This window comes from Tiliqua scincoides, chromosome 8, assembly GCF_035046505.1.
Source record: "Tiliqua scincoides isolate rTilSci1 chromosome 8, rTilSci1.hap2, whole genome shotgun sequence".
Classification (NCBI taxonomy): Eukaryota; Metazoa; Chordata; class Lepidosauria; order Squamata; family Scincidae; genus Tiliqua; species Tiliqua scincoides.
Genome location: NC_089828.1, coordinates 40,097,040 through 40,110,349, shown reverse-complemented (window position 1 = coordinate 40,110,349; position 13,310 = coordinate 40,097,040). Strand labels below are relative to the sequence as shown.

General features: G+C 44.9%; 1 protein-coding gene across 1 annotated transcript in view; it reads left to right on the top strand.

The window, feature by feature from the left end:
• SEMA6B (semaphorin 6B) overlaps nt 1-13,310 on the top strand; it is a 189,721-nt gene that overhangs the window by 105,264 nt on the left and 71,147 nt on the right. The window contains exons 2-3 of the mRNA XM_066635054.1: nt 9,858-9,987; nt 11,588-11,714. Of these exons, the coding sequence (XP_066491151.1) occupies nt 9,876-9,987; nt 11,588-11,714 (239 nt within the window). The 5' untranslated portion in view covers nt 9,858-9,875. The remainder of the gene's footprint in view (nt 1-9,857; nt 9,988-11,587; nt 11,715-13,310) is intronic.

Here is a 13,310-nt window from a genome sequence, read left to right as displayed (position 1 = left end):
TGAAGTAACATTGCATAGCAAGAAAGTATCCTCCAAGCATGTACAGAGTGGCACTCCCCCTTCACTGAGCAACTGCAGTGGTTTTAGAATGAAGAAGCAGACGTGTTCTAGGGAAGGTGTGTGGAGATATTAAAGGACCCCCATCCAGGTTCACCTTTGAAAATACTGTGTAAATACTACCACATCTCTTGACAGTATTCAGAGATTCCAGTCCAAAAATGTGTTCCAAACTTCAAAGCTTGTATCTTGTGTTGGTCCTCTCTGAACCTCATCATAGTTCTTCATACTTTCTCTGCTGTCCCTCCCCGTGAATGAGCTCTCTCCTATTCCTTCCCTCCAATCAATTTAACAATCCCTAGCCAGTCCTCACACATCTCCCTCCTTCCAAGGCTCCTGGGCAACTACCATGCATCAATGGGCGAGGCAAGGCATCTCATACTTGATGTGGAACCAAACCAGAGTCATCTGCTTTCTAGATTCTCATGGAACCCTATCAGTCCCTTCTGTCACATTATCTCTATTGACTGCACTACCACCTTCTGGCCATTTGCAGTGATGGTGCTGTTGCAAAGCAGAGAGTAAGCTAGCAATTCCCTCCTCTGGCAAGCTACTGAGTAACCCAGGATGCAAGGCTACAATTCTACCTTGAGATCTCTTGCACCTTGTATCCAGTCTACTGTATATGCCGCCTAGAATATTGCATTATAGCAATAATAATAGAGTTGTTAATTAGCTATGGCTGGGGCTAGCTTACCCTGTGCCTGCAAGGATGCCAAGTGGTTCCCCTTGACACTGAAGTGGACCCCTCCCACACACCCCAACCCCTGCACAATCTAGGATTGGGGGAACAGTCTTCCAAGTCAGTGTGCCTGGCTTCCAAGCAGTTTTAAGACCTGGCATCTCTCCTTTTTCAGAAATCAAGCAGTTCCCCGGTTGGGATTAAGCCTGTATGACCAGAAGTGATTAACATAATCAGGAATCATAATGCCATTAGAGAAATCTAGGACACATATCATAATGTGGTTATATAAATCCATGGTGCAGACACATTTGGAATACTGTGTACATTTCTGGTCTCCTCTCCTCAAAGGAGACTGTAGAGCAGAGGTCTCAAAAGAAGTAAAAATATGGCGGGCACAGAAAAGGAGAAGAGCATTTGGACGGGTGTCTGTGTGAGGTTATTTGTCCCAATTATTAGATCCCTGGAAGAGAAACACCTGTTACAGCATATTTCAAATTATCAGCCCTATCCAAAACATATTTTCTCTGAAATACCTCCATCAAAATAAATAAGGTTTAATTTCAAGTAAGCATGTTTAGAATTGCAGCTTTATTTTAAATTACCCATTTATAAATCAGCCATGGGAGGGGCAGGAGGGCAGGGTAGCTAGATACTTGTCTAGTACCAGCACAGACCTGGGAAAAGTGCAGGAAAGGAGCAACCAAAATGGTCAGAAAGCTTTCCTATAAAGCAGGGGTGTCCAAAGTTTTTGGCAGGAGGGCCACATCAGCTCTCTGACACCGAGTCGGGGGCCAGGGAAAAAAAAGAATTGATTTACATTGAAAATTTGAATAAATTTACATAAGTTTTCATAAATGAATATATTAAAGATGAACTTATATGAACGAATGAAGGTCTTGCAATAGCTCAAGGCCTATAAAAGGCCTTGCACAAAGCAAGGCTGGCCTTTCCTTTGCTGCCGCTGCTGCATCACAGATGTGAAAGAGCAAGCAGTGGAGGGAGCTCTCATCCCACAGCTCACACGAGAGGTCAAACAGTTGCCCTCACGCTGAGAGTAGTTGCATTGGGCCAGTGCTGGCTCCAACAAATCTCCGGAGGGCCAGAGGCTCATTGGAGACTGGGGACTACCTGAGGGCCGCATTGAGAGGCCGCGAGGGCCGCAAGTGGCCCCCGGGCCGGGGTTTGGGCACCCCTGCTATAAAGAAAAGCTGAAGCTTTTGGAACTAGAAAGAAGGGTGATTAAAGGAAAGGATGAGGGTGACTTATAAAATTATGCATGGTGTGTAGAAAGTTCAGGGGAGAGGGAGGGGAATTTTTCCCCTCCCCGTCTCATAAGATAGAGCCCTGGGATCAGCCAATGAAACTGATGGACAGTACCCTCAGGACAAAGGAGCATAGACTTAGGGTGCAATCCAAACTGTGCCCTGAGCCAGTGCAAGTCCCTTGCACCAGCCTCTGGGTGTCACAAAAGTGCCGTAAGACACTTCTGCGACAACTTAGAAGCAGGTCATGCCAGCAGAAGAATGCATACTGGCCTCCTGCTTCTAGATCCAACCCCGGACCTGGTAAGTAAATGCCGGCCTGGGAAGGCCAGTGCAGGGGCTTGGCGGGAGGGTGTTTGGGGGGGGCGTCCCGGAGTGGAGGGCAGGTGGGCAGCAGGTGGGTCAGTGGGACTGAGTCCAGGAGGGGGATGGTAACAGGATCCAGCACTTAGGCTGGATCTTAACCTCCTCTTAAGTGGCCTAGCCTTACACCTGGCTTGGCCTTTTTAGGTGGCACAGATCTGAGTAGCCCTATAGGGGCTACTATAGCCCTATAGGGCCCCATGACACGGGGTAAGGGGAATGAATTCCCTTTACTCCAGGTTGCACTGCAACCCGGCCAGCCCTGCTCCAGCCAGCCTGCCTGCTCCAGGGCATGTTAGGGTAGGGCTATAAACCACACAATGCCTAATTATGGAATCTGCTACCACAAGTGATATGTTTAAAAAGGCAATTCGATAAGCTTATGGAGGATGGGCCTATTAGCCCTGATAGCTGGATAGAACCTCCCTGGTCAGATGCAGTCTACCTCTGGCTTCCAGGTGCCTTGGACAAACATATGTCCATTTTGTGAGCTTCCCAGAGGCTAGTGGTGGACTGGTGATTCTTATGAGGCTGAACTTTCAGAGTAGTCCTTCCCTCCCCACCCCACAACTGTCATGACTCATCATCTCTATCTTGCATTGTTTTGCATGGAGCTGTTTTGCTAATTTTCACACACCTCTCCCTCCAGTGGAAGAAAGACAGTGGTCTTAAAGCAGATGTTCTTACATGCCCTGTGTTCCAACAAAGAATTGGCATAAATAAGCAGCTATTTTTGGAAAGGCAGGAAAAGTCTTTCTGTTGTGTTCTCCAGATGCTAGCAAGCGACTTCTCACCATGACAAAGCACAACTTCCTATCCCCTTTGTTATTACAACAACACTACCCACCTTCTTCAAAAAGCTGCAATTTCACCACCCCCACCCTGACTCAGTAGTCTGACAATTTCCCTCCTTCACTGTGCCCCCGATTTATTGACTGTATTAATTTCTATTTAACTGCACTTTTTTATCTAGTTCATCCTTCCAATAGCATGAGTTCCTTATTTATGTCCATATTGCTGACTGGAAAACTGAGTTGGAAAAAGTTTTTCCCTTGATTCCACAGCTAGAACAAGTTCAGGGAACTCCAGATATTGCCAGTGATTCACGTGGAAAATTTGAAATGGGCTTAAATCTCATATTTAGCATGAGTCTCTCCAGTAAGAGCAAGATACAATGAATGCCTGAAGAGTGGATGGGGGTTTTTCTGTCCTACTGTAGTTGCTAGTAATGTTTAAGAAATTCATAATTGCATTCTGTATGCAGGTGAGTTTGCCTAGCTCAAACTGTTCTGCTGTATTATGAGTTTGATGTCTCTCATTAAGATTTGGACAAAAAGTAGATATGAGATTTAGGGGCAGTTGAAACCAATAAAGCTAAATGGGCAAGGAGGTGACATCACAAACTGCAAGAAAATTCTGGGGGGAAAATGAGCTGCTCACCTGATCTCTGAGAGAACTCATGAAATGCCAAGCAAATTCTGAGTTGAGCAAAAGTTGAGCCCCAACTGGAGGTAGTTTATTATGTGAGCTGCCGCAGCAGAATACAGGGTAAGAGGGCTTCTTTCCTTCTCAAGTTGATTAGGTAAATTGAAATCCTCTTCCACAGCACCTTGAAGAAGTGGAGTGTAAAAGACAAAGGTTTTTTTTTTTTTTTTTGTAGGGAAGGAAGAACTCTGCACACCTTTAAACAAAACTAGGGGAGAAACCGGGGCTGGCACAAGACCTCCTGAGTTTGTATGCCAAATGCTGCCCCCTTACCCAGTAATGTGTCAATCTCTGCTCCTCCCACTCTTCAATGTTCTAACTCAGCACTCTCCTCCCCTGCACATTTCATCTTCTTCTCTGTCCCTCTCTTCCTTTTCCAGTCCAAGGAGTGGATAAAAAAGGCAGAACAGTGGAGGCAAGTAGGTGGTCAGGGATGCCCCACCCCACCAATCTGCTGCCTGAGCCTCATGGATGGGCCGGACCTGGGAGCAGCTATACTTGGCAGTGCTGGGAAAACCCAGCTGGGCTTGACTCAAGTCAAGTCACTGAGTCACTGCCCCCCCCCCCGCGACTCTAGTCGAAAAAGAGTCATAACAGGGGCACTTACCAAGTCTCCGAGTCACCCTTTACTGACTCTGAAGGACTTGAGTTGAGTCGCCCCCCCCTTTAAAAAGAATGCCATGGAAAAAATGGGGCTGCTACCAGGCTCTGTGTGTGTGTGTCAGAGTTCTCTTTACTCACTCCCCTGCTGCCCCCTTCCATCTGTAAACAGGGTGGGATGAGCTGAGTAAGAACCAGGACAGAAGCGGCAAGAGGAAAAGGGTAACGTGCAGCAGCTAGAAGGCTTACCAGGATGACTCGATCCTTGCAGCTGTATTCAGAAGTAGTCCCACTGTAGCCAGTCATTCAGTGGGGCTTCCTCCCCCCAAGTAACAACAGTGCCAAGAGAAGCCATAATGTTGGAAAGCAGCACCAGGCAAAAAAGTTTTCTCCTGGGTCTGTGGGCTTTTGCAGCCAATTGTAAGACAAGAAACTCCTTGAGCTCCTCCTCCTAATCTCCCTCAGCCAATAATAAAAAATATCCAAATGCCCATCCTTTGTCCAGTGATCATCCATTCCTTCCTTTCTTCCTATCAGAGATGAGGAAAAAGAGCTCACTCCCACCTCCCTACTTGCCCAATTCATTAACCCTTTCCTGCCTCCCAACTAGAACTCCCTGCTGCTTGCCAGTCAGAATTATGGCCCCACAAGCGAAAATGTAAGCAAGCACACCCAGACACAGGCAGACTCAAATCAGCACGTGTGGGGATGAGTGCTGAGTTAGGGGGGCCCTGACTCAAGTCTTTTTCAGAATCTTCCATGTGTATCACAGAGTCACCCAAAATCACGCATTTTCGAGATTTGAGTCCAAGTTCCAACACTGATACCTGGGGCCACTGCTGCCTGAGGACCAACTTGTCATTAAGTCCAGCCCTATCCTTCATCAACAAGTAACAGTGGGCAGGGCCAGTCTGACTTGGGACCATGGCATGTGGGCAGGGGATTAACCTTTCTCTCCTGCAATATTTTCGCATTAAAAATTGCTCCTTTGTGTGGCTGTTTGCCATCCACAGAGCTATTTGCACCAGACAGCCATTTGGGAGGTTGTAATTTTCACACAGGGGCAAAGTGTTTGGTTTATATTAAAAACAAAACCCTTCCCATGTGCCATTCTCTTGAACCAGATCAGGGGGAAGGGGGCACATGGCTATGCTTTGACTAAAACATGGGATGTTTCTTCCCCACCACCTGTTTTAAGCCTGTCTCTTACTGATTAATAAAACACATCATTTGACTGAGGTGACAAGAGGAGATGGCTGAGGAAGATGGCAGCCATACCTCTCCATTGCATTTTCTTAAGAGTGAAGTTGGTTACAATGCTTCCAAAGTTGATAATTTTGACGACTGCCAGCCTGATTATCAGTGCAATACAGTCTTGCAGCTGTAACATCTGAGATGAGGAATGCGGGCTAAATGACACACCCTTGAGTCTGGTCCAGGAACCCCTGCCCACACAGAAAATCAACAATGTTCCTGAGTTACTGTGATTTATTCCCCCCCCCCCCAAAATGAATGAACCATTGTATCTTCTGCGTGTTGATGCTGTCTCAACATCCAGTATTATTCTGTGAAGGTTACTTTTAAGTTCCTGGGTGCCTGTCAGTGATACAAATTATTTAATCAAAAAGAACATAGGAACACTTGCTTTGAAAAGAAGACGCTCAACAGCTCCATTCCAAATTCACCAAAATGTATGAGAGATGAAAATAAGCTCATGGAGGCCAGGTTATTGCCTCCTCCTATCCCTGCCTCCTCCCCAACATCAAATGGTGGCTTTTTGAAAGTTGTCTGCTTAAACTTGACAAGGCAGCAGAAGAGAACAATCTCCAGATAATTGACATGCAAATGAAACACCATGGAGTTACCTTGCTGCATCAACTATAATTTTTTTTTTCTTGTATGTGGAGGGATTTTAAAAAAAGATGTTGAAAGTCAATGCAAACGCTCTTTGCAAAATAACAGTTTCACCTGTTACAGCCAGTTAGTCATTTTCCCTCTGAAAGACTTTAAAGGAGGAAGCAGAAACTGAAAACTTTAGACTGAGAATAAGGGATTACTGTACTGTACTTATATTCTGCAGCTGGGGGCAGGGTGGAGGAATGATGCTGAAGTGTAGGGAAAAGATTCTTTGAAATAATAGCTTTCCCCTTACCATTAATAAAAGAAGCTGTGGGCTGTGGTCTGTACCACTGTAGGGAGCTCTCCCTGTATATCAGGCCTTCTTCCTGTGTTCTTCCTTCCTTCTCACACTTTCCTGTGTTTGATGCATAAACTTTCATTCCATTATCACCTGAAACCCTCTGCCTGCTGAAGGTGGGAATTAGGATTGACACCTCAGAAAGGTGGGGGTGCTACTGCTCTTTCTGCATATACGTTAATTTATTTGCACTGAAGAAGCACCCTAGTCAGCAAGCCTGAATGTTAATGTGGACAAGCGTCCATAGAGCCTGATTCACAAACAAAGGGGGACTTTTCCAGGGATGGTAGAACCAAGACAGGAAGTTCAAGAGGAAGTCACTCACAGAACAGATGCCTGTTAGCACAGAACCTTAGCACTATCACTGCTGGCTTAGTGCCATATTTTAGGAAGGGTCCACCATCTTCATGAAGAATTATTTTACTGGGGAGCAACACCTGAGGGGATATTGGTATCTAGATTACTCTTTTCAAGTAGCAGAACTGACCTAGTTGAGTAATGATACAATCATAATCAGGAAGCCAAGAGGTGGCCAACGGAGGGCTTTAGAACACAATCCTAACCAACTTTCCAGCACTGGCATAGCTGTGCCAGTGGGGCATGTGCTGCATCCTGCAGTTGGGGGGCTGTCATGGAGGCCTCCTCAAGGTAAGACAATATTCGTTCCCTTACCTCGGAGTTGCCTTGCCCTTATGTCGGTGCGGGAAAGTGGTTTAGGATTGTGCCCTTAGTCACAGGTAGGCCCCTATGAGGGCCTGCTCAACTTATGATATAGGGTTGCCAACTTGCCAAAAATAACCCTGTTTCTTCAGCGTTTTTGCTTTATTCTCAGGTGAACAGATGGCAAAGTCGATCTTTGGCCACTTGGGGGCATCTGCTGGAGCTGCCCCTTTACCTCTGTACCAGATTTTTCTCAACTTATTTAAGGATTCACAATCTTGTGACGTCACCAGACTTCCCCTGCCCCTAATATCTCAGGTTTGGGATGCATTCAGCCTAGCAACCTATTCAAAAATATTCCAGGCCCCTCATAGAACATTGTTTTTGTGTCTTCTACTCAAGTAAATAAGCTTCTACTCCCTAGAACAGTGATTTTCAATGTTTTTGGTCTTACAGCTCATTGATCTCTTTGGTCCTTACCTCTGGCGATATCACTTCCAGAAGACTTGCCCAGATTCTGCAGTTCTATTTCTAGGGCAATTGTCTGTAGAAACAAAATGTCTGTCCCTCCTCCTCTGCCAGTAAGAGACAGATAGTTGCCCTAGAAACAGAACTGCAGAACCCAGAAGGAATTTTCAGCTATTTTTAACCACTGTGCTCCAAAGTCCCACAGCACACCTGTGGAACTGACATGGTGTACCAACTGACAATCTCTGCCCAACAACCAGGGCTGAATTAATCCATGGCTAGGCCCCTAGGCTTTCTGGTATTTCAGGCCCCCTCCAGTACTTCAGTCTTTCACCCACTCAGCTGATGGTGTATATGTCAGTATGTATGAAACATACTGAAAAATTTACTACATATATATTGCTATATGATACATATATTGCTACAGTGCAAGTGCAAAGTGTCTTTAACCACTGGAGCCATAGGGTGCAGGTAACAATGCCTCGGCACCCCGCTCCAAAAAGACCAGGCCCCTAGTCCCTGTGGGACCCCTAGTCTTTGGCCTAGTGAGCCTTATGAATAAAACAGTCCTGCCTATAACTTTTCCTCGTATCTCTACAGGTAAAAGGATGAGTGTGCAGGTGGCTGGGTTCTGCCCCATTTTCTACAAAGAAGTCCTACAATTCAGTAATTTTAAACCTATGGGACTATCTGGTTGTATTCTCTGGCTGTGCTGTAATGAGTCCCCTCTGTCATCATCTCCACCATCATCACATTTCTGGCTATGGATCTGAATCAGTTCCCAGCAGACAGGGCAAGGACAGACAACCTTTATATGTCAGAGCTGACAGGGCTAAAGAGCACAGAGGTATCTAGCAGAGGACAAGGAGCATGACAGGAATGTGGCAAGATATCAGGTCTGTGAGCTGCACAGAGGATATACTTTGCTGCTTACATGTGAGAGGTGAAGAGAATATTCAAATATTTAGAATTCCCTAAAATTTCGAACATTGCCCAATTTTGGATAAAAATATTTTCCTTCAGAATTCACGTACATTAGATGTGTTGACAGATATCAGATATGAAATTTCATACATAATCAACTGTTAAATATACAAAATTCAATTGTTTGTCGTCTTTCAAAAACAGTCCAGTAATGAGACATGATTACAAGTGATGTATGTGATGTGAAACTACCACCCTGTGCCAACCACCGCATTTTTATGCGTGCAATTCTGTACACATTTACCTGAGAGTAAACTGCATTGAACATAGTGGGACTTCCTTTCAAGTAAAGATGTAGAGGCTTGTACTCGTAAGTTCCCTAAGTGGATTATGTTTTGCATGAGGACATTTATCCTTTTGCTTGTCCTCAATCTACTGAAGTTGTTAAATGACCTGGTTTTTTAGATTATTTGGTTTGTGAGAACTTCCTTTGTAGGGAGAAGTTGTAAAACTGGGAAGCATTGAACCTGTGGGGTGGTATATGAAGTTGGCAGGGGGTTGTTCTTTGGAATTCTGTGGACTAAGAGATGATAAATTTTGAAAAGACATTCCTTATAATGTAACCGACATTTGACCAACCTTTTTCTCTCAACAACTGGGTTGCTTATGGGGGAAACATGAAGGAGAATGCCTCCTCTTGTCAGCAAGTAACCTGAGCCTCCCCCCCCCAATGTATCTGCACATGATGGTGCAGAACAGGTGCTTCAATGTGCAACTTTGAAATTGTAGCAGTCAAGAGTGTCCTTCACATATTTTGTTGCTATTGGGGGGGGGTACAAAAGCAGGATTGTAGTTTTAATTTGGATTCTCCAAGACTCCCAGTTTAGTGCATTTGTGTAAAATCTGACCTATGAGAAGCAATTTCTGCGGGGGGGGGGGGGGGAGAATGTGTCTCATTGTGTGGTGCTTTGCACATTTCCCTCTCCAACTTCTGGAATGTACCACTGACTCTGACCCTGGGACTTCACCCACCTACCCCCATTGCCCATGCAACAAGCATAATCCATACAAACTATGGGCGGATGTAGAAATCACACTGCAAAAATGCAGGGAAGGAAATGTCTTTATATTCTTCTGTTTTCTTGAATCATTGCAGGTGTGACAAGCGCTGCCTATGGAGACCATGAGCTCAACATATGTCCCACTCATCCTATTGCTGCTGGAGGGGTTGACCTATGCTCTGTTCCCTGAAGAGTCTGGCCCTATCAGTGTGGCCCTTGACAACTGTAAGTGAGTTGGTAGGATCTAACTATAGGGAGTTGGGATGAGGGGTTGCTGTGATTTATCCCCCCTTCTGCAGTTGAGGGGGTATGATTAGAAATATAAGTTAGCTTGATATGAGAAAAGTTTTATCTGTTCCTTTTTTTCTTCTTAATTCAGAATTCTGGAGGCAAGGAGGGGTGTGCATCCTTCCTCTGGATCAGTGCATAGTGAGAAGTGCATGCTCAAGTGCGGAAAGGGTCATAATTCAGTGGTAAATCACTTGCTTTGCATGCAGAAGGTTGCAGGTTCAATTCCTGGCATCTCCAGATAGGACCATTCTGGAGACCGTCAGTGTGGTCAATACTCAACTAAGAATGCAATCCTATGGATGTGCTTGGCTCCTATGGATGTGCTATAAAGCACATTTGCACCTCTTGAAGAAAGCCACGCTGGCACACGGAGGTGCGTCAGCCCATGGAGACCAGATCCAGCCTCTGCAGCAGTGAACAAAGATACGTTCGCAACAGCTGAGCTTGGCCAGCGCAGGGGTCTGGGGGGCTGTGGGGAGGGCAGGGAGGAGGCGTTTCAGGGCAGGCGGGTCCATGGGCAGGCGAGTGGAGAGAGGGAGGTGGGGCCAGAATCTGGCTGTTATGCCAGATTCTAGTCCTTTTGCCGGGCAGTGTGGAGCGACTCCGGGCTGCTTCGTTCTGCTTGGATCTGCACCACCACTTCAGGTAAGGGGAATTTTTCCCCTTACCTTGGGCCAAGCCTCAGCCAGTCCCAATCTTTCACTGGATACAGTGCAGGCCAGTTATCCTTCCTGTACCAGTGCAAGTTACGATTGTACTGTAAATGGACCAATGGTGAACTGACAAGGAAGCTTCCTATTTCAGTCCTATTTCACTTCCTATTTTTTTCCAAGTTGCTCAGAGAACTGCATGTAGTGTCCCACTTTTTTTTTCTTCACAGCTACCCCATGAAGTCAACTTGCTGAAATTGTAAACACTTTAGATCTAGTGGGCTTAAGCTGCAGGAGAAGAGATTTTTTCAGCTGAAGATCAGGAACAATTTCTTAACCATAAGAGCAGTTTGACAATAGAACCAATTACCAAGGGATCTGTGAGTTCTCCATTGCTGGAGGTCTTCAAGTAGATGCTCAACAGGCACCTTCTGGAGATGTGCCAAAGCATGCTTCATACGGGGTTGGACTAGATAGCCTTCAGGCACTTCCTTTATTCTATACTGTCTTAAATTGAGTTGGACCATTGGTCCCACTGGCTCAATATTGTCTACAGTGACTGCAACAGTTCTCCAGGTTTCAAATGGGTCTTTCTCGGTCCTACTTGAAGATGTCAGAGGTTGAACCTGCAACCTGTGTGTAAAGCAGGTGCTCTACCACTGAGCAACAACAACCCCAAAGTTAGTATAGAGACTTATAGATGAGTCAAAATTTGAATCCAGGTCTCCCCAGTTTTTCCAATTGTTTGTTCTATGTTGGCTCTTGCTTTGTTCATAGCTAGGTTATACACACAAAGGCCAGCAAAGTTAATAATTAAATCAAGATGGAGATCTAGCTTGAGAAGCTCCCAGAATTCCACACACTTCTTCCTCATGTTCCCACAGATGTGAAGCAGTATTCAGTCTTCGTGGGCAACGGGATGGGCCGGTTCTCCAGCCAAGATGGTGGGGTGGAACATCTTAACATCCAGCGAATGCTGACATTCAACAGAACACTGTACATAGGAGACAGGTAATGCCATAACATCTGACTGGACTGCCGTTTTCTCTATGCATGTTTGTCATGCACTAAGCATTCAAAAATGCAGTGTGCATTGTTGAGAAATTGAGTGCATGGCTGCCTGAGGGACAACAAGACTGGTATTGAAAGGCTACAAAGATACAAAGGCTGTTTGAGATCTAAACATTGGAATTTTTAGGAACATGTGAACATATGGTTGATCAGATCCAGGACCCATCTAGTCCGACATCCTATTTCCAGCAGAGGTCAGTCAGAACTCCCTTAGAAGCTTAAAAGGGGAGCAAGATGGAGATAACCGATGTTGTTTGCTGCCAAAATTTGATAATAAATGCTTCACCACTTTTGACTGAGGAGGTACCATCTACATTGCATTGTATGTACATACATATAAACTTACATTTATGGCAGTATATCTATATACATATACATTTATAGTAGCAAAGCTTCCAGAATGCTGATGGCATGGAATATTCATGAATGAATAGTCATGAATATTCAGCAAGATGTTGGCATGTTTGCACTCTCTTTTCTTGGGGAATGGAAGGTTGTCAGTTTGGCTGGGACAGGCCCTGTCCTAATAAATGTAAATAAATAAATAAACAAATAGGGGCAAGAGAAAAATTGCAAGGAAGGATCATGACCCTGTAAGAGTTTATTTTTAGAAACAGAATACTTCAAATCATTGTATTTTCTTACCTGACATCCCTAAAAGAATGAGGGCCCAATTCTATCCAACTTTCCAGTGTTGATGTAACTGCAATGCAGCCCCAAGGCAAGGGAATAAATATTCTCTTACCTTGAGGAGGCCTCCATGATTGCCCCTCACCACAGGATGAAGTGGATGCCCCATTGGCATGGCTGCATCACCCCTGGAAAGTGGATAGAATTGTGTCCTAAGAGACTGGAAAGGGGCTGCTACATTTAATGTTCAGATTTGAACTAACCAGCCAGTTTCTTGGCTGAAAGTTTCTAGTTCAGCTGTCATGTCATGTACAAATATAATGTAAATGTTTTATGCAAATACTAGGGTATTAAAGTTTGGGGACTGAAAGAATAACACTCGTAAATCTCAGTCCAGCTAATCAGTGGTGTCGCTAGTTCATTTGACACCCAGGGCCCATAAATTTTTGTCACCCCCATATGACTCAATCAATCAATCAATCAATCAATCAATCAATCAATCAATCACATTTTTATACCACACATTTTTATACCACCTTTCCTCTAAGGAGCTCAAGGTGGTGTGCATCGTTCCTCCCCTTATTTTGTCCTCGCAACAACCCTGTAAGGTAGGTGAGACTGAGAGATAGTAATAGTCATGACATGAAATGAAAAATAATAATGGCCAGAAAATAAATGCAGTGAATATTTTCCCACAAGCCATAGAGGAAATTCTGCATCAAATGGTATATAACATGATGATATTATTGCTAAAAGCCACAATTCCCTCAACTTTGGTCACTAGTGTGTCACTCCCCCCCCCCCCAAGGATGTCTTATTTTTGAGTTAAGACAGTGGTTTTCAAACTTTTGGCACCAGGACCCACTTTTTAGAATGACAGGCTGTCCGGGCCCCACCAGAAGTGAT